Genomic DNA, 25,733 nt, shown 5'->3' with positions numbered 1-25,733 from the left:
TGTGCTATGCTATTTTGGCATCTATTGAAGGATCAAAGCTTATTGAATTCCTCTAGAAGACTAACAAGCCTATAAGGAAAAAATGGATGCTTTCTACCAATTCTATGGTACTCATAGCCATTCCACTAACAAATGTTACAAATTGATGAATCAAATAGAGGTTTTGATTAGAAAAGAGAAACGAAAAAAATTTGTGGACATCAAGGCCCAAACATATTACCCCAAGGGTGAGGGATATGATCTTATATAAAAATAATACCTCTACGAGTAAAAACCAAGGAGCACAATTCACCAATTAGGCATCTAGGAAGTAATTTGCATATGCATATGCTACAGGGAACTACTAAAAGCCAAAATATTGAAATACTAACAAATTATGTTTATCCTGTTATAGTTTTGTATTTGTGCATTTTGTTTTTCAAGGCAATGAAGGTATGTAAAAGACCAAAATCTTGGTGAACAAGAAAACGTGGCATTGAAAGTGAAAAATGTGCAAAAATGACCTAGGGTTTATCGAGAAGAATAAATATAGATGGATGAACCTAGAATCAGAAGCGCAAAATGCATGAGATCAGATTAAAACTAAAAATGTAAAAACGTAAGAATGATCTAGGGTCCATCACCCTTAAAAACCTAGAATTAGAAAAACAAAAAATTATGAGAATGATACCTCAGAAGGGCAAAATGCATGAGATTAGATTAAAAATTGAAAACATAAAGAGAGAGAATGATCTAGGATAACCTATAATCAAAAGCGATAAATGTGTGAGGATGACCTAGGGAATATCATCAAAAAAACTAAAAACGCAAAAATGTGAGAACAGATTCAAAATTGAAAATGCAAAAATGTGAGAACAATCTAAAATGAAAACACAAAGTCTGGAAAGGTTTAAAAACCAAAGCAAAAAGTGAGAAAGGTCCAAAAAGCAAAGTGCAAAGGCATGAGAATGGTCCAAAATTGAAAACGCAAAAAGCATGAGAACGATTTAAAATAAAAAATGCTAAAGTATGAGAACAGTCCTAAAATTGAAAAAATAAAAGCATAAGAAAGGTCTAAAATCAACGCAAAAGTGTGAGAACAAGCTAGGATGGAGAAAATTCATTAAGACACCCAAGGATCTCTTATGTTGACAAACCAAAGACCAGCCCTAAACGTAGATGAACGTACATAAAGATCCATTAAAGACGCCTAGGAATCATTTGCATGTATATCAAACCAATGAGTTAAAGGACCAAAGATTCGCACTAGATGCACATGGTTATTGTTGGTCCCTTAGGGTATGGCCACTCAAGAGGGGGGATGAATTGAGTGATTAAAATTTTTCTCAATTTTAATAAATATTCTTGATTAATGATTTTATTGAAAAATATATATTTGATAAATATAATAAATTATATTAGAGATTAAAAATAAATGTAAGCCACAAGATATAATAAAAATAAATATAATGAGGCACAAGACAATTTATAGTGGTTCGGTGTCTTCACATACATCTAGTCCACTCTCTCAATGTCTAACCACCATTGGGGTTCCACTAAATCAAAATCACCAAGGTTTTCATACTAGCTCACCTTGGAAACTAGATATACGCCTAAATTACAATGGGTTCTAGGTAACCACTACACCAAGGTTTTCTCTTTGACTTACCTTGGAAACTAGATTCACCTGGATTTTAACGGATCTAGGAAACCTATACAATATTCAATAATAATTTAAATGTTACAAATAATTTGTCCACACTTGGACACAAATAAGCAATTAAGAACAAATTATACAAGACAATAATATTTAAATAAATAAATAAACAGTGACCTTAGTTTGAATAAAGAAGATCGGATTCGACTTTGTGATCTCTTTTTCTCCTCTTGCCTTGTGGCTCTTCGATGGATGAACAATGAATCTTTGAGAGCCTTGGAATGCTTGAAAATTAGCTTGAGAACTTTTGGGAGATTTAGATGTGCAATATGTGCAATGGATTCTCGACAAATGAGTTTGGAGGTATTTATAAGCATTTTAGTTACTAAAGAAATAATTAATATAAAATTTAAAATTCAAAAAATGTTTAGACTTTATCAAATAATAAGAAAACATGTCTCACTTTTAATTCAAAATAAATTTGCATTTTGCATAAGAAATTAATATTTGAAAATTCAAATATAAGCTTTTGAGACATAAATGATTAAAACAAAAAAACATGTCTAAAAGCAATCTCCTTTAATTCAAAATAAATTTACTTTTTGCATGAGTAAGAGAAAATATGTCTAAAATCAATTCTCTTTAATTTAAAATAAATTTACTTTTTTATATGAGAAAGAGAAAACATATTTAAAAGTAATTCTCCTTTAATTCAAAATAAATATACTTTTGCATAAGTAATAAAAGCATTTATCAATAAATAAAAATTCAAACATAAACTTTTGAGACATAAATAATCAAAAGTAGGAAACATTTCTAAAGATAATCCACCATTAATTCAAAATAAATTTACTCTTTGTACCCATTTTTAATTCAAAATAAATTTATTTTTTATATGAGAAAGAAATACATTTATATTATAAAAACATTTTTATTAATTATCAAAACTTAATTAATATGAGCAAGTTGGCTCAACAGTTATCTAGAAAAAAACCTACAACAAATGCTATTTTTCCTTCTTGAAAATTCAAAAAAAAAAGTGAAAAGCAATTGATGTGTATATGAACCAAAGCACAGAAGGAGACCCTAAGGGAAAAAGACTTGGGGCAAAAAGATTTACCCAATGGATATACATTAACTTAATCACAAAGCCCTCAATCATCGTTCTTTTTTAAGTAAACTGGAAATCAAGTTCTTTTTCTCATTATTGGAAGACAGATTATTTGAATAATGACTCTAAAGAGTGACGATACCTACTATGATCATTACATGTATGATGCTCAATATAGTTGGAATAATTACATAATCATTGCATTGACAGTTATCTTCATTCTCAAATCTCTATTGATACTACCATTGTAAAACATACTAACAATTATATATAGTGACAATTACATTTATAATTCCATTTATGGTGAAAGTGGAAATAGTAGTGAAAGTTCTAGTATAAAGACTAGTATGAATTGGAGTGATTTAACTATAAAAAAAAAAAATTCTAATGATCTCGATATAACTCAAAAATACAAGCATTTAAGCCCACAAGTAGAAAATAAAATATAAGGGTCAAAACTGAAAAGAGAGTCACAATAAGTTTGAGAGAACCTCCTAGGAGAAAGGTCTTCGGGAGACCCATCTAAAATACTCTTGTTGAAAACAAAGGCTCCAGGAGACCTATTTAGCAAACTCCCTACGAAAAGAAGGTCCAAGAGAGTCTCGATAGACTCTCGTGAAAAAGGTATCTCGAAAGAGTCTTCTATGGAATATTCATAGAACCAAAAATGCAAACAAGACAATTCCTAAAATCTCTCCAAAAATCTCACAAAGAATAAAGTTTACTCATAAAAATTTAAATCCTAGTCAATTTGGAATATGAGATATGTTTATCACGATCCTTCAAACTTTCTAGTTTGTATACATTCAAAAAAGTAAGTCTCTAATACTAATTCAAGATCTTTCCAAATTCTTTAGCATTTCCAAGAATTTGACTTAAGCATCAAAGAGTTTGTGCAAAAAATGTCCAGTACCCTCTAATTATTTTCTTTTTTATAGAATTTTGACAGTTTAAAAGACGAATTCCCTAACAAATAAATTCATTGTTATATTTAAATAATAACAAAACTCAAAATAATATTTTTTATCTAAAGACAATATATATTTATTAAAACTTACCTAATGCACCTGCCATGAAATTCTTGCGTTCACATTGTACTTTATAAATTGCTTGCCTATAAATATTAGGATACAGTTTTGAACTGAGGCAGTTGTAGACTTTAGCATAACATGCCAATGAATAAAATTAAGAAGGATCTTTAATTTTAATTTTAAACTAAGACTAATCTGGCATCAATACTATCTTGAGAGAAAGAGAGAGTTTAATTTTAAAGTTGTAAAGAATGGAAGATGAAGCAAGGAGGAGCCATGGATGGCCCCCCCACTAATTAAAATTAAGAGATTCTTCAACCCCTACATAAAATTAATTAAATAGCTCCCTCCTAGTCCTACTAATTGAACAATCATTAATTATTTGCAATTCAAATGTCTATTTATTATAGCTTTAGCTGCCCAAGTTGGATGATGATGCATTCATGAGGTAAGTAACATGAAAATGATGTAACAATAATAAATTTTATAATTATGTATAGACAGTTAGATTTATTAATTATGAGATGCTGATTTAATTTAAAATTATAAATAATTATTGAACTCAAATAAAATAGTCATTTGTGTACCAAGAACATCTACTTAGTTTTAGTGCATAATTTAAGAATTATTTTGCGACTTACATAATAATTAATATAAATATTTCATCAGATAAATGAACAAGAATTATCTGATATCTTACATGATAATTGAAATAAATATTTTATCAAATATAATGACTTTTATCTGATGAGATAATCAAGTCATAGATATGATAATATTAATCTGATGGGATAATTAAAGAATTTAATAAGATAATTAGATTTTAATTTGATTTAGGAGATGTGTATAACTTTTGATGAAAATTATTTCTACTATTATAAATAAGGGTTTGGTCATTTCCCTACTTAACACAAAAAATAAATTACAGTTATATTTTATGTCCATCATTAAGGTTGGTTTTAAAGGAGAGAAATCAAATTCTGGGTGTACTTTTTTGTCATCAACGAACAATCTCCTTTATGGTTTAAAGTCTTGATAGATTAAGATACACATTTATTTAATTTCAGTACGTAAATTACATGAAATTTCTACTATTATAGGCTTGACGTGTAACTGTTTGTTATTATTTATACAAGCAATATTACAACTAACACATAAAAACATTCACTTTTTTTTTTTTACATTGAATAAAAGAATTTAATCAATTTATATGCGTCGGTGTAATATTTGGTTGTTTAATACAATGACGTTGAAAAATAATACTCTTAGGGGTGTTTGTTAATTAAAATAAGATGGACAAAATGTTAGATATGGGAAGTATTTAGGATGATTGGTCTTTTCAACGTCTTTGTTAAGTTTATCTGATTATTTTCAGAAAAGTCTCACGTGACCTCTTATCTCCCCCTTTCAAGATAAATTTATCCGACCTCCCCATCGGATAAATTTATCTGACTCTTTCAAGATAAGGCTCAATTACTTATATGCCCCTTGTAAAATAGTTAATGCCATTTAATGCATTTTTATGATTTAAATTTATTAAAAAAACTTATTTATTTAAGTCTTACAATTAATATTATTTAATACATTTTTAAATTGTTATATGTTTTAAATTGTTATACATTTTTAATACATTTATTTACTAATATAATTTCTTTCACTAATTTTTAAATTATTTTATTTAATTTTATATTTTATTATCTATTATAAAAATATGTTTTGATCATTTTTAATTATCTAAGTGGAATTATTGTAATTATAATAATAATTATTTCTACTTTTCAATTCTTTTTAAATTTATTTTTGAACATGAATTTAGAAAATAAAATTTTAATTTTAATTTTAATTTTTTTGACAATTCATATTATTCATAAAATAGTATTTTAATCATAAATTTAATAATAAGAATATTTTGGTAAAAAAACTCTTATCTTAGTACTTATCATATGCATTAACAAACACAAAAAAAGAAAAAATACAAGTATCAGTGGATTCCAAAAAATTTAATAAACACTATGATAGAAATCTTGGAATGCTTTCCATTCTTATCTTGATCATTTCATATCTTGATCCGGAATACATTCCAACCTTATCTTAATATCTTTTATCTTGCTTATTTTAACAAACGCCTCCTTAATATATAAAACCACGAGCCCTGCTAAAATATAATAAGCTTTGAAAATATATATATATATATATAAACCCCATCAACTATATACAATTGGTTATATGCTATATATTCAAATGTGTGATGTGATTTTATTATCTTGATTTAGACTTGATGACGAATAAAGCTATAAATATAGTTCAATTAACTAAGGCTAGATCCTCTTTCTAGCTATATATATATATATAATATGCATATATATGCACCATTAATCATTTTGTAGTCTCTAGCTAATAGGTATAAATAAAGAAAAAAGTACACATATTAGTTAGTTTGTCACATTAATTGGGTCAGGAATATATATAAGAAGATCTAGGGGGTGTTTACGGCTCTGTTTCGATCACTTATAAGCTCTTTTCTTAGCTTATAAGTTATTAATTAAATTTATTTATTCACGTGTTTGTTAAAATTTTAAGAGCTTAAATGTTATCGAACTTATAACTTGTTTTAACAGCGTTTTCATTAAACTACTCTCCCCATCTTTTGATAACTTATTTCGTTAATCAAGTAAATGACAAATTTATCCTCAAACAACTATCATATTTTCAACTTTTATTCATCTCCTTCATCCCTATGCTTTTTCTCTATCACTGCCACTTCCATCTTTTCCGTGGCTGCCACCACCTTCAGCCCCATCCCCATCAGCAACTACCTCTTCTATCGTCTATCGCCATTGTCTATTCAGTAACGTATTTATTTAACTCATTTTGTTAAATTTTGATAACTTATTAAGTTTTTCAAATTAAACATATGATTATATAAATGATAGCTTAAAAAATACTTATTTAAACACGTTATTAACTTAAACGCAAACTAACTTTTAAATTTTACATAACTTATAAACACAAAGGGTTGTAAGCCTTTTAAAAAATGGGTAAGCCAAACAACCTCCTAGTCTTCTATCATTGCTTGTGATTTTTTTTTTTTCCAAAATGGTTGCTCCAACATATATAAAAGATTTTATTTGATTTCTACACAGTTGCACAATATTTTAACTTTTTTTTGTGCTCCAGATTTTAAAAAAAATGATTTAGTATATCTACCAATTTTATTTTTAATGAATAAATAAATAATATTGACATTATTTTTTATTCAATCTGTTTATCTAAAATCACTTATTACTCACCTAGCTTGAGAAAAAGAAATTATTGTTAGCAGAATAAATTGCACACACATACCTGTGGTTTGGATTATTTGTGGAGAGACCTCATGATTTAAAAATATTTATGAATATTCTTACGGTTTATAGTTTTTGTTTAGACACCCTATTCACCAGTTTTTAACAATAACAACAATGATTAAAATTAAATTAATTGTTAATCTCACTCTTAGTCTCTTTTTTAATTAAAATTAGAAGAAAAAAAAAAGAAGAATACGGAAAACCAACAAACAACAGTCATTCATTCCTATAATAATTTTATAAATTATATAAATGGTATGATGGGACTATCAAAGCCTGATTTTAATTTTGTAAGGTAAAGTATTAATTAGTGATTGCAGCCCACGTGGAGATTACATTAATTAAGCACTTGTTGGATGTAAATACATTGATTTATATATTGTTGGAAGGATCATATTTAACTTAGAAGTTAATTAAGTGAATGTCAACCCTTAGATCTTCTTCCTTTATTTATCTGCCTCTGCAGACCTTTCCACTTTCTTTTTGCATTGAATTACACAAACCACTAACTAGCACCTAAGTTGTACGAAACATTTTTGGGATCTCGTTTCAATATTTTTGAATTGTTTTGTGTTTTAAAGACGTCGAAGATGGGCCAAAATAATTTTTGAATTGTTTCTGTAAATTGCGAAATGTATTGAGATTGTTTTTCAATTTACTGAAATTAGATGAAAACGTGTTTTCAATAACAATTGCACACGTTGCACGGATCCAGAAGCCAGATAGACCCTCATTTTTTTTTTCTTTTTTCTTCTTCTTTCGTCTTATTTCTACGAATTCACTATTACTCATGCACCACCAATCGTTGATCCATTGGTCATTCCGGTTCCATTGATCACTCACGTTGTTACTCTGAATGCTCTCTCATCGTTGACTGCCAACCCGTCGCACGTTGCATGCATCTTGAAGCCAATCAGGCCCTTATTTTCTTTTTCTTCTTCTTCTTTTTCTTTTGCCTTGTATTTTTTGAATTTGTTGTCACTCACGCACAACCGATCGTCGATTGTTCCAGTTTTATCGCTCACTCACGTTGCTACTCTGGGTGTTCCCTCGCCGCCAATCTATTGCTTTCAATTCCATCAGTTTGGACGTCGATCACCCGCTGATCTGTTTGATATTTTGTTTCTAATTTATTTATATCAAAACTAAATTAGTTTTAAACTAATCAAAATTTTCAATAATATAACATTTACAATAAAATTTTAGTTTTGACTAATTTGGAATACAGCATATGATTATATGAATATCTTAAAGTTAATAGCATATTGCATATCAATTTGAAATATGGCATATGAATATCTTAAAGTTAATTTGAATAATTTTTTATATCAAAAATTATATTTATAAGAAAAATCTTAGATTTTTTAAATTTACAATTTAGCTCGAAATTTTGTTTCTTATCTTTTAAAAAAATACTATTTCAATATTTTCATTTCATATCGAAAACGTTTCGTTTTCAATTTCCGTGCCACCTTGGCTAGCACAACAATGTTGACCCTCTTATTAGGTGGGTAAAATCAAATGATTATTATCACCCAATAAAGCAACTATTACTTTACAAAAAGCATATTTCATGACATCCCATACTAATCTAATATTGTGACAATAATTGTCCTTAGTATGCTTATGAGCATTATTTATGGAATTATGTAAAATTAATCATATATTATGCAAATTTTAATGACTGTCACATGACATGATCTCTAATTTCTCACTAAAACATAAGTAACAAAAAATTTGTTATAAATAAATAACTTCATGCTAAAAAATTAAATATATTACAGGCTGGCAGTGGATGATGGTGCACTGTAGATTAGGGGCACTGTAGTTTGTTGTGGGTAAAAGTAAAGTAAATTCTACTAAACTGATTTGTTGTAGAAAGTGAAAAAGCATGGGGGGGGGGGGGGGGAAGGGGTGAACAAGCTGTCCAACTTTTTGGGTGATGCAGGGCATTAATGGCATCCCTGTGTGGGGACACAAGAGAAGATGATCAGCAACACCAACAGCGAACTGTCAGGTCTTGTTTGGTGCTACACTCTGAACTATTATATTTGCCTCCAAACAGGCTTTATCCTGTGGAAGTAGTACTCATCAGTTGGGACTTGGGAGGAGGAGACTCCCTCCCTCGGTCTGATACCAATGGGAGGAGGAGATTATGTCACAATGCTTGCTTTGGGCCCACAATTGTCACTACATGCCGATTCAACTGCATCATCATAATCAACGCTCTATCCAACTTTCATGTTGTGGGTTTCTTTCTTCCTCATTTCTCACCATTTTTTTTTTATAATTAAAAAATTATGCATTTAAATTAAAAGATCATTTTCTAATATTATAAATATGACCTTCTTTTCTTTGATTTTCACAAATCAAAAAATTATATACATGAAAATGGTCTTTTTTGACTTAGTCCTTTAACATTTAACGAACGTGAAAATCGAGTAGAAAATAATATTTATATTTGACCTTAATTTGAAAAGAAAATTTCTTTGCAATATTTGTGTCAAACAATTAAAAGAAATATGGGACAGAGTATCATGAAAAAAGCAATTAAGTAAGAGTAAATTGGGTAAGCAGTAGGGTCTTAAAAAGGCCTCTTTCTTCCATAATTGGAAATCAAATTCCAAACTCTCTTACTAGAAAACTTAATAAAACAGAGATCAAATATTCACTAATACGGTGGGTTATGATTCTTTTGGGACCACTCAGATGAATTTCACGTGTTACACAAGTGGAACCTATCATCACAAACTGATTATATTATCAGAAATTGATTATCAGACAGCATACCAAATGGGGATTTGTTGGTTTACTTAATTCTACATCCATTAACCAAACTCATATATTATTTTTTTAATTTCCAAACCAATTTACCAAAAGCAAATCTAGATACAATTATATATGTTTAGGGTCATAATTTTGGGTGAAAGTTGACCAGACATACTTTTTCTTTTTGGTAAAAACTCAACAACTGTTTTATTCTATTTATTCATTGAAAAATAAAAAAAAAAGGACGAGCTTTAGTAGTAATAATAAAATGGTTCTTTTATAACTAAAGTTATAAATTCAAGTTATGAAAACCAATCTCTCTACAAGGCAAGTTAATATTACCCATAAAAAAAAAAATCCTCACAAGAAGAGAATAATCTCTAGAAAAAGCTTTTCATTCATTGAAGAATGAGTCGCAAAAGGCTACGAAGAATAGGTCACACCACACTCGTGTGGAAAGAAAGGACAACAAAATGATAAAAGCTAAACTACTGGTTGGATGATCCAAAAGGAAAGACAATTGGGTATGGGCTTTCCCTAGAGAATTGAAATAAAACTCATAATATTTATTTTGAGAGAAGAAAGAAAAGTTGGAGGAGGAGGAGAGATAATGATGATTGATGAAGAGGAGAAGAAGAAGAAGAAAGAGGAAAATAAAAGCAAAGAGAGAGAGAGATATAGATGAAGTACTATCCTTGAGTAGTACTCATGTTGGCATCTTCTCAAACACTTCCAACCAGACAGAAGAGTTCTCCCCACTTCTGCTCCAATTGGAAAGAAGATCTTTCCCATATCTTTTCAGTACTGCACCCTTCTTCGTCTCCACTTTCTCTTGAGAATATCTTTCTTCTGGGTCATGGAAGGAGATGAAGCTAAACCTGCAACAAGTGAAAGGTCAAGAAGAAAGTTCAAGAAAATCTGTGTGTTCTGCGGCAGTAGAGCTGGTCACAAGCCTGCATTCAGTGATGCAGCCGTCGATCTCGGCAAGCAGCTGGTACATAATCACCTTTCACTCTTAAATCTTAATTTGTAGACATTGTTCATGCTTTGGGGCTGCAGTTTTCTTGTTTTGATTCTCAGGTTGAGAGGAATATTGATCTGGTATATGGGGGAGGAAGTGCTGGCCTAATGGGTTTGATCTCTAAAACTGTTTTTGATGGAGGTTGCCATGTTCTTGGGTACAAAAAATTTTTCTCTGTTCTCTTTCCTTTAGCATTGATGGATGGGTTTTTCTTAATTAGGTTTGATCAGTAAGAAATTTACATAAATCTTCATCTTCTGTTTGTGCATAATATAGAATACTTCCTAGAGCTCTTTTGCCCCATGAGGTAAACAGTTCATCCCTTGTTTTGGATTTTCTCTTTTCCTTTTCTTTCTCAACTGTAACAATTGTCTTCTTGGTGAAGGAATGATGATGAAAACCATTTGCAGATATCAGGAGAATCCATAGGAGAAGTAAAAACAGTCTCAGACATGCATCAGAGGAAGTCAGAGATGGCGAAACATGCCGAAGCTTTCATTGCTCTTCCTGGTAATTACACAGCATATCACCAATGCTTCTGCATGGAGAAATTTTACACACACACATATTCACATACAATATTCTTCATTCTCTGATATAATTAGGTGGCTATGGAACCATGGAAGAACTGTTGGAGATCATTGCTTGGTCTCAATTGGGAATTCATGAAAAGCCTGTATATAGTTCTATAATCTTTCTATCCTCACTTTCTATTCTTTTTGTTTATTCACAAACATCATCTAGAAGGCAGATTTTGAAACTCTTTGTATCTCTCTTCTTACGGAAACCTTGAATTTGTGGACAGGTGGGGTTGTTAAACGTTGATGGGTATTATAACAGCTTGCTTGCATTGTTTGACAAAGGAGTGGAAGAAGGCTTCATACAAGGCTCGGCAAGAAACATTGTGATTTCAGCAGGTACAGCAGGAGACTTGATCAACAAAATGGAGGTACAATAAAATAGAGCACAAACAAATAATATATTCCACCACTTGGGAAACCCTAGATAGCGTTAATTATTCTATAATACATTTGAGATTGTTGCTGAATTATTGTAGAGGAGAGGAGAGGATGACAATGATTTGTTTTATTGATTTGATTGTATGGTTGTTGCAGGAGTATGCACCAGCCCATGATACAGTTGCACCCAGACAAAGCTGGGAAGTGGATCAATTATTAGAGTCTACAACAACAGGTCGGGAGCAAGCCCCAGGATCTTCCAACTCTTGATCAACCTGTTTGTACATTTATATAACATATATTTTCTGTGTAGTTCCATTTTAATCAAGGGAAAGGGACACCGAAAGCTTGGGCCAAAATCTCTCTCAGATCCCTCGTGCTAATCACCCTTTAATTTGAATGATTGACAAACATACAGTATTTTTATATAATAGTAGTGCTGTCCAAATAGAATTCTTATATAGAATTTTTATATTTATTCGGAAGAAGAAAACTTCATCATAATGACATATAATTTTCAAAATATCATTAGAATATAGTTTTTATGTTTTTTTTTTTTACAAAAGTTAAATAAAAATATCATTTTCCCTCGTGCAGAACCAAGATTTGAGAAAGCAAAAGAAAAGGAATATGCTGACATATGCATGTAAAATTTCACCCCCACAAATATTATATAAAATAATTTTAGTTTTTTCATTTTCTTTTTTGTCAAAAATTTCCACCTCCCAGATATATAGAACCTTGAAGTAATGTGTTATTTCCTATATGTGCGTTTGTGTGAGGTGTCACTTGGCCATTGACCATGGCAAAAAAGCAGTAATGGTGACTTTGTTGACTGGGTAGGCTGTGGAAAAGTGAAGCAAAGGATAGACTGATGTTTCTGTTTGGATTCGCTTTGCCCAAGCTTTCAAGTGGCCAAGAGCCTTGTCCATTTCCTTGTTTAATTTTCCTGGGGTGGGCCATTTTGGGAATATACCATTCTAATGTGAGGTTGGGAGCCTCAGGATTTTGTATTGATTTCATCAGTGAGGCTCCTTAGGGTCTAGACCCCCACTTTGCAATGACAGTTTTGTAGTTTTGTGGCTTCCCAGCTCCTTTTTTGTTGATTATATATTATTATTCCAGAATGGAGCAGTGTTTTCCCACCATGCAGTGCAGCCAGATGCTACTGTTAAAAATGTGATGGACACGTGAAGTTGAGATTACGGGCAAATAAGACTCCCACACAAACACAATCATCATATGTTAATGGAAAATGACATCTCTACACAATTTTTATGACAAGAAATCACCTAATCAACTAAAAATCAAATTGTTGTACACACAGAGTTATTATGGCGAATCTTCTAATTTTGAAACTATTACAATTACAGGTGCCAGGGGCCGTCAAAAGACACATCTATGAAATTCAAAGCCAAAAGACTCCATGCAATCGAAGAAAACAGACTAGCAGAGTCTTAGTCAGAATTTGTTTATCCATCCAATTCTATCTGAGATTTGGCTCAACTTCCCATTTTCATCCATTTGTTTCTCATTTTTACAAAATTGTAGTGAAAAAAAGAAAAAAAGAGTACCTTGAAGTTTAAATGCCTCAGCTTCTGCCTTCACTTGATGACTTTCATCAACTTCAACCTGCAAGCTGCCAAGGAGCTTTGGCAGAACACTGCCTGCTGAGCATGAAGATTCTGCTCCATAATTTATCTCAATGCCTACTACATATCCGCTTTCAAACTCTTTCTTTCTTTCTTCATTTTTTTTTTTTGGTTTGCTAGTTCGGTTTCAAAACTCTTTCAACATTGTAAGTTATGGTAGTTTCTAACGTCTTCTACAACCAAGATTTCGTAGTTTTAAAGATACTGAGTTCTTAAAACTCAAAATGACTTCTCAAATTACAAGCAAATTTTGTAAAAGAGCCTTCTGTAGCTTCCTCTAATTAAAATATCAGCAGTTTTGCAACGAGGGTGAAGACAACCCTGCTTAGATCACTTAAAGATGAGTTTACGGTGGTAACAATGATGATGCTACATTTTGAAACTCCAAATTCTAATTAAAAGACATGCTTTCAAACAATCCACATTTATTTTACAGGTAAGCTGTGAATCTATAGGACTCCTGAAACATTTTATTTTGTTAACGGACACAGGACCCCATTTAGCCCTTTTCAGTAATCAAATAATACCGTAACTAAAGGTTCCCCATAAGCAAAATATTATATAAGGAAACACTTAGTCCCTATTCTCTTTATTATTTTCAGTCCGTTTTCAATTTTTTAAAACAGTAAAAACGTGTTTACTTTCATATTTTTAAAAATGCATTTTCAAAAATAAAGAAAAAATTTATAAAAAAAACTCAAAACAACAAAAAATTATTTTAATTGTTTTCATCACAAACATGCGTAAAATTTCTAAAACGCAAAAAATACTACAGATAAAAAGAACGCGTTTTCAACAATCTCAAAATAGGCACTCAAAACACAAAACTGAAAATAAATTCAAAACTCAAAATAAAAAATTGAAACACGAGGAGAACAGCCCCTTAAGTTTTATACTCAATATATGGGCCTTACTGAAGAAAAGACAATAGATAAAAATGAATGAAAATATAGAATTATTGTAGCCGAGCTCATATAGTGAGGCTTTATATTTTGTTGTCAGTAAAACATTAAATAAGACCTTTGTTTATATCCTATCAACATCATCCAGTAACTAAAAATTTGCAGAAGACAAGAAGGGCAAGGCAAATTTTGACTTCTAAGGAGAGTAATGCTGCAGTTTTTAAGGTAAGCTCGGCTTTAAATATAAAATGAGGGCACTACTGCAAAGCAACATTTTCCAACTCGAGAATTCCAAAATAAAGTAAGAAGCTCCAAATCTGTTGAAAAAGGAGGTAACCATCTATTACTGCAAAGTTTGAGTCAAGACCAAGTAATGAAGTTCCTAAGCATAAAAAAAGTGGATAAAGAGTGTACTTCAACAGCAGGAAGGCATGGGGGTACGCAAGAATAATTGAATCATTGCACTATGCCAAATAGGAGGAGCCACCACAATCACGCGAATCAATCAACCTGCATCTTCCACTTTCAGGATGCCTTAGGCAGGTCTAGTTTCTCTCTGGCCATCTGAACGTGACAAGGACAACAAAATCTGTGTCAATAAAGGAACACATAATCAAGAAGTACCTAGTACCTAAGAGAAAGTCGTACCTGTAGTAAACAAGATTCTCGCTTAGGGCAGAGTTCGAAATAGGAAGTGGATAGCCATCAACTTTTTTTGCTTTTTTGGTGCAAAGCTGAAACCTCATGAGTCATGACTCAAAACACCACAGCTCTAGAGAGTGAATAGCATATATACGCTTCCTTACCTGCCGTATTGCAAGAGAAATTTCCTAGGAGAAGAGAGGGCATAATTGTTTCTGTCGAGCAAGTACAAGTCCCTTATTTTCCTAAAGATAAAGGTACTTGCCGGACTGAGTGTAACTTCAGGGAAAGAGCATGATTATACAACAGTTGTGTTCTGTGCACATATCCAGGATCAAGAAGAAGATAAAAGGAGAGAATTCAACTTGAGTTCATTCATTTAGCATGGAAATAGATTTTTTTTTAGCAGAGAACAGGAGAAGTTGCAAACAGCTATTCTTTGCTCACTTCGGATCTATTTACAAATATACATCTAATGCTACAGACTAGCAGACTCATATGAGGCTTGCAAACACTTCTGACTCATTGCATGCATTTGAGTCCTTGGTTTTACTCTCTGCAGTAGGCACACCTTTTACATTGTAACTGTTGCAGTCCACCAAAGGAAGACCGGTTCCAGAACAGCTTGGTTTGGCATCCTCCACAAGAATTAAGTTACTCTGCTCACCAATTACACCATCATCCCTAGGCTGGACAAGTTGAGCCTCAGCATCAACTTCAGGCACATTACAGAATAGGTGTTCAAGAGAAGGGTAGCAACTGGAAGTTTCACAGGAAGCAAATTTCACATCCAGGATAGGAAGTTCAAAGTCCCTTGGCAACAAGCAAGTGAGCATTTGATAACATTTTTCAGAGCCCCCGTGATCTTCAAAGCTTGCAGCAGCAACTTCATGCACGGTGTCAGGAGTGTCTTCAGTCTGAGCTCCAGGAAACTGTTTCATAAAATCAGTGCTTTCAGAAACTGAAATGCTAACTCCATTTGTACCTTCTCTAGATGTTGGTTCTGCAATCTGACGATCATCTGTCTGTCTTGATTCATGTTCAACTTGTACCACTGGACAATTAACAGGGTTACCGGGAGACATGTAACTAGCTAACACTTCATCCAACTGGTCTTGGCCATCAGCTCCTTCAAATGCTTCCTTTAAGTAGTCATTGCTTGAATCTCTTGTCACTTGTCCCATTCTCAGTATTGGAGAACCGATACTGGAAGTCATGACTGGATCATTTACCTGTTCCATTTCATCAGATTCACTAGGCTTTCCACTTTGAGCACTAGGCGGAGCTACTTTGCCATCATCCCCAAATTCAACGAGCGAAAAATCTGGAGCTTTAACTGTAAGAGTTTGACTATAATGTGAATGCTGGACACTTGTTGTATATAAGAATCCAGCAAGTGCAGCAGCTAAAGCATCATCGATTGACAAAGCTTGCTTTGACTTTTCTTTTGGATGATCCTCCAGTGGTTCCAAAGCAACATTTTCTTCATCATCACCACATGGAAACTCTGGAGCAGTGACCACAAGACTAGGGAGAAACTGAGTATCATTAACTGAAACAAATGTATCATCAGCCGGATCAGATAATTTATCAGATGAGAAATCCTCCTTTTCGAACTGTAATGTCCCACAAGCAGGATAATCACTTCCCTCGTTATACAAGGAACTCAAATTGGATCCAATGCATGAAAATGCAGGAGCAGAAATTCTTGTAGAAGGAGGCAGTCCAGTAAACTGGGAATTCTTGGTGAGGATTTCAAGTTGCTGTTCAACTCGCTGGAGCCTTGCCTCCATGTTGTTGATAGGATTTAGCATGTGTTCTTCAAACCTCAAGCAGATATCCTCAATTCTGCTTACTCGAGAAACAAGCTGTTCCAGAGCTCTTTCAATACGATCAGATGACACATCAGTTTTGGAAACAAAATTAGGTCTTTGCTCTCCGTCCTTAATCTTTTCTGGAAACAGCAAGTCAGGAGTTTCAGGTGTGGCCTCATTTGCCTCGTGCAACTTCACCTCTTGCCAAGCGGCTATGCTTTCCTCCTGCTGAGTTTTGTTCGCAATATTCAATGAATGAGATACCCTTGATCCAACTTCCAGCTGTTCTCTTTTTTCAGATGTATCAGAAGCATGCCCGTGGTTATCAGCCTTCTTAGATAGTTGCAGAAGTGTAGGGACAAGCATCGCCATAAGAGAACTTCCTGCTGAGTTTCCCACCTGAGAAGTCTGAGTATCTGAATCAGCTGACTCAACAGGGTCGGCAAACACATAAATTTCATCAACGTATAGGCAATCTTTATTTTGAGATGACAGCAAACGAAGTGTAAGGGATTTGCAAATGTCTCCATCAGTAATCTCTGCCGTAGCTTCATAGAAATCCTGAAAACAAGTTGCAGTTAGCTATAAATAATCATTTTCTCTTTTTCCTTGTTTGTTATTTCTGAAGAGTAATTCCATCCCCCCAACCAAAAAAAAAAATAAGAAGAAGAATAACAATAAATTAAAAATAAATGTATATCAGCCTCTGATACCTGATAGGGATGAAGAAAGATAAAAATATTTTGGACAGGAGAGCTGTCCAAAACAAATTAGGATTAGGAAAACAAATTAGGATTAGGTTTATAAACTATTTTTCAATAGTTCTGTAATTTTGATGCATAATTGTAGTAGGGTTAGAACTCCAATATTTAGGAGACTATTTTTTTTTGTATAAATAGGTCAACAACACAAAGGAAAACACACAATTTTATTATATAGAATTTCATGAGCATCTCTCTGTCAGTTTTTCTCTTCTCCTCTAATTCTTGTTCTCCTCTGCCCTCCTCTTATCTTCTTTTTTCCCTCCTGTGGATCCTTGTTCTTGTTCCCTTCCGTCGTTCTCTTATCTTCTTTTTTTTCCCATCAATCTTTGTTCTTAAAGGGTGTTTGGCTGACCGTTTTAACCACTTATAAGCTATTGATTTATCTTATAAACTGTGTAGCTTATTTTTTGAAGTGTTTGACAACATCCAGCAGCTTAAACACTGCTAAGCTTAAAAGCTAATTCACCAGCATTTGGCAAAAGCTCTACCCCCTACCCCCCCCCCCAGCCCCCGCTTTTTCAAAAACGTTGCTAGCTTATTGCGTCGATCGATTAAATTACATATTTACCCTCAAACAAAAAACACATTTCCAACTTATATCCTTCTTCATCTCTCTGCTTGCTCTGATCTTGCCGCCGCCAAACCCATCTTCGGCCACCACTGTCACCGTCGTTCGTCCCCATTGCCCTCGCCCCAGCCTGTCGGCTATCGCCTCTGTTGCCACCATAGCCACCTTCTCTCTCCGTCACCCCCTGCGATTCTCATTCACTATATATATATATATATGAATATATGTTAAACATATATATATTAATGTATATTGAATTATTATATTTAATATTTTTATTAAAAATTAGTATTTTTAGGAATTTTATTTACATTATTTAACATGTCTATTTTCGTCTTTTTGTCAAGTTCTGATAGTTTATCAGCTCTTTAAACCAAACACATAACTATTAATTAATAGCTTAAAAACATATTTATCCAAATATGTTATTAGCTTAAACGTTACTCAATTTTTAATCTTTACACAACTTAAAAGCTCAGCAGCTTTGAGCTGCTGAAAAAAAAGGTAAGCAAAACACCCTCTTACTCTCCTCTGCCCTGCTCCTCTTCTTCTTTTTTCCACCTGGTAATCTCTGTTCTTGTTCTCCTCTTCTCCTGTTGATATTCATCTTCTATCCCTCAATTCCACACTAGTTTCAAGGATACATTAACCACACTTTCCAAGAAGCCCATAGTGATTCACACACATTCAGTGCTTACAACTGCCATCTTTATCAAAACTTGGGCATTGATGAAGCGAAAATCAAAGAAATCAGAAAAACTAAAATACAATCAATTCACTCGCAGCTGCTAGAACAGACAACTTTTACTACCCTCCAGAATAGAACCGAGAAAAGGGATCTCTAAACAAGTTCCACGGTAATTTTGATTATCAGGTTTGAAATGTCTTTCATTGTTTGGTATGGTGAATGCAATTCTATGATTGCAAAAGGTGTTGTCAGGTTCCTAGGCCTGATCTAGGGTTTCTTTAGGTATGTAGGAAGAAATTGAGAATGAGAGAAGTTGAGGGAGAGAAAACAGAGAGAACCGAGAGAGAGAGAGAGAGAGTTTTAGAAGGAAAATAATCTGTTATTTCTCATAATGAATCCCCATCCTCCAATATATTGCCTTTTTATAGGCTATCTAACTTTCAGTTGTAATTGTAACTGAAAGGTACAAATTGTATTAGCAGCAAAAATACAAGAAAAATTACAAGTAAACCGTATTTACAACTTTAACCCTTGGATCTTGACATTTCCCCCTCCTTAAGATATTTCTCGTCCCCAAGAAATCATAATAACTGAGCCACTTGTGGAAACTGCTTAAGTAAATCCAGCAAATATTCCCAAGTGGTGTGATCCGGGTGTAGATGTGACCACAGCACCAAAACCGATTGATGGGCAGTGTATTTTGATAGATGACCCTCTTCTCCAAGACAACTAAGGGCTCACTGTCCATTGTCAGATCTTCATCTGTTGAAGGAAGATGAGTACTAGTAATATCAGTAGGTCCCACTGATTTTTTAAGCAGAGAAACATGGAAAACAGGGTGAATTTGCACACCATCTGGCAGCTGCAAACAGTAAGCTACCTTTCCCACCTTAGCCACTACTAGAAAATGGCCATAGTACTTAGGGCTCAATTTAGAGGCAGGAGAATTAGAAAAGGAATGCTGCTGAAAACATTTCACCCGTAAGTAAAACATATCTCCAACTTCAAACACTCCTTCACCCTGTCTTTTATCAGCAAACTGTTTCATTTGATTTTGAGCTCTAGTTAATTCCCTCTTAATCATCTGCAACATCTCCTGCCATTGCTGTAAATATTGATCTACCATTACTTCAGAATTAGAATACTGCATCACACAGCAGGTAAGCGAGGGGGTTTGTACCCAAATAAAGCCTCAAAAGGGGTCCTTTTTCAGTGAACTATGAAAGCTGGAATTGTACCTGTTAACCTAGATCTCACCTCTAACTATGATCTCTCAATTACTCAAACACTCCCTGACAATCTCTCTCCCTCGCAACGAACAATATAGCAGAAAACAAAACAAGAATGAATCAAGAACAGGAAACAACACAAGAGAGTTTATCCTGGTTCAGTCTCGAATGAGACCTGCATCTAGATTGGCTTTGCCCTTAGCTTTCTTCACTATCTTTGAATATCAATACACGATTACATGTGCCACAAAACCCAACTCTCTTCCAGCCCATAAACCTGAAAGTTATTTAGAGTTGTAAACCCGAAAGATATTCCCTCTTTCACACAACACATACTCGCACAAGATAGTTTGTAAAAAGACAACTGAAAGCTCTCTCAAAAGCCTACCTCTCGGCCCCTATTTATAAGCTATAGAGGCGAGAGAAACCTTCTGACCAACTGCCCCTAAATGGCAGTTAGAACAAACCTCGGTCAGCCTTCTAGAAACATTCCCTTCTAGAAGAACTAATATAGAAAATACAACATGACACTTCTCTTACATTACAAGCCCTAATCTAGTACAAATGTATTTTAACAAATTCTCCACCCATTTGACTTGATTAGGCTTCTCCCAGTTCTTGCAATCTTCAGTTACCTACTTGACCCAACTGTAGGATCTTCAAACAATGCTGAAGCTTGGTTGATGGAACTGGTTTTGTAAATATGTCTGTTGTATTATTTTCACCTGCCACTTTAGATAAGAAAACAGATTTATTTTCAATCATTTCCCTTATAAAATGAAGTCTCACATCTATATGTTTTGTCCTTTCATAGTGTGCTTGATTCTTAGATAGATATATGGCACTTTGACTGTCGCATGACAGGGTAGCCTTAACTTCTAAACCTAGGAGTTCACTCACTAATCCCTTAAGCCACATAGCCTCTTTAAAAACTTCTGAAAGAACAATGTATTCTACCTCAGTTGTAGATAATGCTACTACATGTTGGAGACTTGATTTCCAACTAATTGTGGAATTCCATAATCTAAATATCCATCCAGTTGTGGACCTCATTTTGTCTATATCAGCAGCATAGTCTGCATCCGAATACCCTAGAATACTAGGTTGGACTCCTATCTTTGATCACCATATGTTAGGACATGACTTAGGGTTCCAGCTAAATATTTAAACATCCATTTAACTGCTGTCCAGTGGTCTTTCCTTGGATTGGCCATAAAACAACTCACAACACTCATAGGATGGGCTAGATCTGGTTGTGTACATACCATACTATACATTAGGCTTCCTACCGCACTTGAGTATGAAATATGACTCATTTCTTTTCTTTCTTCCTCATTCTTAGGGGATTGGGCAGAGGACAGCTTGAAGTGTGGTGCCAAAGGCACATTAATTCTTCGCATTTTGTCAAAAAAGTCTTTACTGAAAATGTGAATCCTTTGGTTAATTCTCCCTTGTGGGAGTAATATATACACATAGAACTTCCTCTACTGATTAGGAAGTTTCTAAATGCTAGCAAGATTCTAATCCTAGAATAAGGAAAGAATACAAATTTGTAAGATACAACAACTATGGAAAGAATGACAATAAAAGATATACAACAAGAATAGGAAATAAATCAAGAAATCATTGATTGATTTAGGAATCAATCATAATCAATCATTGGCACCAAATCTGGAACATATCTGTTAACACTCCCCCTCAAGCTTGAGAGTGGATATCATCCATTCCAAACTTGCTGATAGTTTTTTGGCATATGACTGCAGGTAGTCCTTTGGTGAGAATATCTGCTAGCTAATCACAAGAAGGTATATACGGAGTACAAATTAAGCCGCTATCTAACTTTTCCTTGATGAAGTGTCTGTCTACTTCAACATGTTTAGTTCTGTCATGTTGAACTGGATTGTGAGCAATACTTATGGCTGATTTATTGTCACAATAAAGTCTCATAGGACCTGTCACTTCAATTTTCAGATCATCTAGAAGAATTTTCAACCAAAGTAGTTCACAAACACCTAGAGCCATTGATCTAAACTCCACCTATGCACTAGACTGAGCTACAACATGTTTTTTGCTCCTCCAGGTCACAAGGTTGCCTCCTAGGAAAGTACAATAACTCGAAGTAGACCTCCGATCCACCATTGAGCTAGCATAATCTGCATCTGTATAGGCCTCAATACTCATACCTTGACCTCTTTTAAACATAATTCCCTTCCTCGGTGTTCCTTTCAAATAATGTAATATTCTGTAAACAGCTCTTAGATGGGTCCCTTTAGGCTCATGCATGAACTGGCTTACTACTCCTACTGCATAGGCAATATCTGGCTGAGTATGGGCTAAATAAATCAACTTGCCTGCCAGTAGTTGGTAGGACCCTTTGTCAACTGCCTTCTCCTCTAGGAACTCACCCAACTTGTGATTAGGCTCTCGATTGGAGTTGCAGCTGCCTTGCAACCTAACAACCCTGTCTCCTTTAGAAGATCCACAATATACTTTTGTTGGGAAATGAAGATACCTGCCCTAGAATGGGCAACTTCTATACCTAAGAAGTATTTTAACCGCCCCAACTCTTTGATGTCAAATTCATGAATTAAGCAGTCTCTAAGTTTTCTCCTTCCTTCCTCATCATTTCCCGTGACTACAATATCATCAACATAAACAATTAGCACCGTCACTCCCCCTGTGGCCGAGTGATGGATAAAAAGAGTATGGTCCCCTTGACTTGGTTTATATTCGAGGGGGAGTGTCTAACATTACCACTCTCCTTCCTTCTTCAGCACGAATTAGAGAAATTACCTCATTAAGGAAGGTAAATCATCTTTTCCTAGTATTTGAACTCTTACCGGGTCAAATTCCATGTTGAGACCAGCCAAAAAATCATATATCCTCTCCTTTTCTACAAATCTTCTTTGTAGTGCAGTATCTTCGTTGTATTTCATCTTGAGACTTTGATAATGATCTAACTCCTACCATAAGGTTTGCAAGATGTTAGCATACTCGGTAATGGATTTCCCCCCTTGCTTAGTTGCTACCACCTTGGTCCTTATTTCATATATCTGGGCAGCATCCTTAACCTTTGAATAAGTGAGATTAACTGCTTCCCAAATATCCTTGGTTGTGAGTAGAAACATCACAGTATCACTTATTTCGGGTACCATGGAGTTCCACAACCATGACATAACCAAGGCGTCTTCTTCATCCCAAGCCGAGAACATAGGATCTCCTTCCTTCGGACCGGTTCCCAGCAAGTGGCTAAGTTTCCCTTTCCCCTTGAGAAACGTGCGGATGAGTTGGGACCATTTTAGGTAATTTTTTCCATTCAACCTATAGGCCGCTTGGGGATTTTGCAATTCTCCTCCTGATCCTATATTTCCAGAACCAACAAATGGAGTATCTGTTGTGCTGCTAGTAGCAGTCAATTCTAGGGTTGTTGTCGGATTAGGAGTGATTGACATATCGGAAAGAAAGGTTGTGAATGAAGCAACAGCTTTCCGGAGATAGAGAGAAGGAAAAAACTCATCAACGAAGAGAACAAAAGGTAGCTGGCTTTGATACCATGTCAAAAAAGTCTTTATTGAAAATGTGAATCCCTTGATTAATTCTCCCTTGTGGGAGTAATATATACACACAAAACTTCCTCTACTGGTTAGAAAGTTTCTAAATGCTAGCAAGATTCTAATCCTAGAATAAGGAAAGAATACAAATAGGAAAGAATAAAAATCTGTAAGATACAACAACTATGGAAAGAATGACAATAAAAGATATACAACAAGAATAGGAAATAAATCAAGAAATCATTGATTGATTTAGGAATCAATCATAATCAATCATTGGCACCAAATTTGGAACATATCTGTTGACACATTTGACATTCTAAACTTGGATAAAACCTTGGCTAAGTAAAACTTTTGAGATAGGTATATCCTCCCATGTTGTGTATTTCTGGAAATTTCTATTCCTAGAATTTTCTTAGCTTCACCTAACTCTTTCATTTCAAATTCAGCTTTCAGCCTTTGTTTGAGAAGCTGAATTTCTTGATAGGATTGATTTGCAATGTGCATGTCATCCACATATAGTAGTAAATACACTGAAATGCTAGGTGTAACATGCTTGTAATACACACAACTATCATAGGAATTTCTAGAATACCCTTGGCTTACCATTACCATATCAAATTTAAGGTACCATTGCCTTGGGGACTGCTTAAGTCCATTTAAAGACTTCTTAAGCAGGCATACCTTCTCCACCTCTCCCTTAGCTTCAAAACCCCTTGGTTGATCCATTAGAATTTTCTCCTCTAGGTCCCCATGAAGGAAAGCAATTGTAACATCCATCTGCTCTAGTTTTAGATCTAAGTGGGTTGTTATGGCTAATAGAACCCTTATAGATGTATGTCTCACTACTGGGGAGAATACTTCATTAAAATCAATGCCTTGAACTTGGGTAAACCCCCTAGCAACCAGCCTAGCCTTATACCTAGGCTTAGGGTTAATTCCTACCCCATCCTTGATCTTAAATAGCCACTTGCAGCCTACTATGTGCTGCCCCTTTAGTCTTTCAACCAATTCCCAAATCTGATTTTTCTTTTAAGGACTCTATTTAAGATTTCATGGCTTCTTGCCATTTTCCAGCATCCTTAGAAGACATTGCCTCTTCATAGGTAAGAGGTTCTTCCCCTCCTATTTCAGTTGCACTAGTAAAAGCATAAGCTACCAAATCAGAATAACCGAATCTATTAGATGGTTTGCGGACCCTAGGTTGTCTATCCCTTGCAACGCTATATCTGTCCGGATTTGGTTTATCACCTAGGCTAGAGTCTACATCACTATCTATTTCATCTTCTTCATGATGAGAAGATTCTTGGCCTGGTCTTGGGTTTGATCATTTAAATGGTCACTACCCTGAAACTCATATGCAGTTTCAGATGGTTCTGGGGTATTAGATGGCTTAAATCCTGAGATTTCAACTTGGACAGATTTTTTTTCCTCTCCTAGGCTATGCTGGGTTTGAAGGTTATCTAATTTTATGGTAGATGACTCATCAAATGTCACATCTCTTGTGACTATAGTCCTAGGTTCCTCTGATTCCAGATTCCAAAGCTTATAACCTTTAACACCTGAAAGGTAACCTATAAATAGGCATTTCTTAGCTCTAGGTTCTAATTTTCCTTGCTTCACATGGGCATAGGCTAAACATCCAAATATTCTAAGGTGTGTTAAGCTCGGTTTGTGCCCTATCCATCTTTTACATGGAGTCTGAAAATTAATTGCTGCAGAAGGTGACCTATTAATTATATGGGATGCTGTAGAAACAGCCTCCCTCCAAAAGGATTTGGGCAAATTTGCATGAAAGAGCATGCATCTTACCCTTTCCTAAAGAGCTCCAAAAGAGCCCAGTTCATCCTCTTAGCCAACCTGTTTTGCTTAGGGTTTTCGAGGGCTGTTAAGTGTCTAATTATGCCTCCCTCACACATTTGATTAAAATCCATATTGCAAAACTCTAACCCATTATCAGTTCTAATAACCTTCATTGGTTTGCCTATTTGATTCTCTACCATTGTCTTCCAAGTCCTAAAAGTTTCAAAGGTGTTATCCTTACCCTTTAGA

General features: G+C 34.2%; 2 protein-coding genes across 7 annotated transcripts in view; one reads left to right on the top strand and one right to left on the bottom strand.

The window, feature by feature from the left end:
- Positions 1-10,383: 10,383 nt before the first annotated feature.
- Positions 10,384-13,787, top strand: LOC127801844 (cytokinin riboside 5'-monophosphate phosphoribohydrolase LOG1-like). Of its 5 annotated transcripts, none has more exons than XR_008023205.1 (8): positions 10,384-10,885; positions 10,951-11,069; positions 11,189-11,219; positions 11,323-11,422; positions 11,518-11,588; positions 11,718-11,829; positions 12,028-12,106; positions 13,245-13,787. XR_008023205.1 is itself a non-coding variant. In XM_052337307.1 (8 exons), the coding sequence occupies exons 1-8, from the start codon at positions 10,748-10,750 to the stop codon at positions 13,274-13,276; spliced, it is 714 nt and encodes a 237-aa protein (XP_052193267.1). In that variant the 5' UTR covers positions 10,387-10,747; the 3' UTR covers positions 13,277-13,769. The 5 variants fall into 5 exon arrangements, 4 of the variants coding, with proteins under 4 accessions (XP_052193269.1, XP_052193267.1, XP_052193266.1 ...); XM_052337307.1 differs by having other exon boundaries at positions 10,387-10,885; positions 11,718-11,861; positions 13,245-13,769; XM_052337309.1 differs by lacking the exon at positions 13,245-13,787 and having other exon boundaries at positions 10,385-10,885; positions 12,028-13,185.
- Positions 13,788-14,745: 958 nt separating this feature from the next.
- The window catches only part of LOC127801843 (uncharacterized), a 28,305-nt gene continuing 17,317 nt past the window's right edge, over positions 14,746-25,733 (bottom strand). For both annotated transcript variants that reach the window (XM_052337303.1, XM_052337304.1), the window contains 2 exons: positions 15,074-17,442; positions 14,746-14,989 (listed from right to left, as the gene is read on the bottom strand). In XM_052337303.1, the coding sequence (XP_052193263.1) occupies positions 15,562-17,442 (1,881 nt within the window). In that variant the 3' untranslated portion in view covers positions 14,746-14,989; positions 15,074-15,561. The remainder of the gene's footprint in view (positions 14,990-15,073; positions 17,443-25,733) is intronic.

Source organism: Diospyros lotus, chromosome 5 (genome assembly GCF_014633365.1).
Source record: "Diospyros lotus cultivar Yz01 chromosome 5, ASM1463336v1, whole genome shotgun sequence".
NCBI classification, from domain to species: Eukaryota; Viridiplantae; Streptophyta; class Magnoliopsida; order Ericales; family Ebenaceae; genus Diospyros; species Diospyros lotus.
This window is presented reverse-complemented; position numbering and strand designations above follow the sequence as displayed.

What these genes read in the sequence shown, in the direction of transcription:
- LOC127801844 (XM_052337306.1), top strand. Translation starts at nt 10,748, where the DNA reads ATGGAAGGAGATGAAGCTAAACCTGCAACAAGTGAAAGGTCAAGAAGA. An exon ending in TGGGAATTCATGAAAAGCCT is followed by an intron (nt 11,589 to 11,717) that starts GTATATAGTTCT and finishes ATTTGTGGACAG; the next exon opens with GTGGGGTTGTTAAACGTTGA. An exon ending in ACTTGATCAACAAAATGGAG is followed by an intron (nt 11,862 to 12,027) that starts GTACAATAAAAT and finishes TGGTTGTTGCAG; the next exon opens with GAGTATGCACCAGCCCATGA.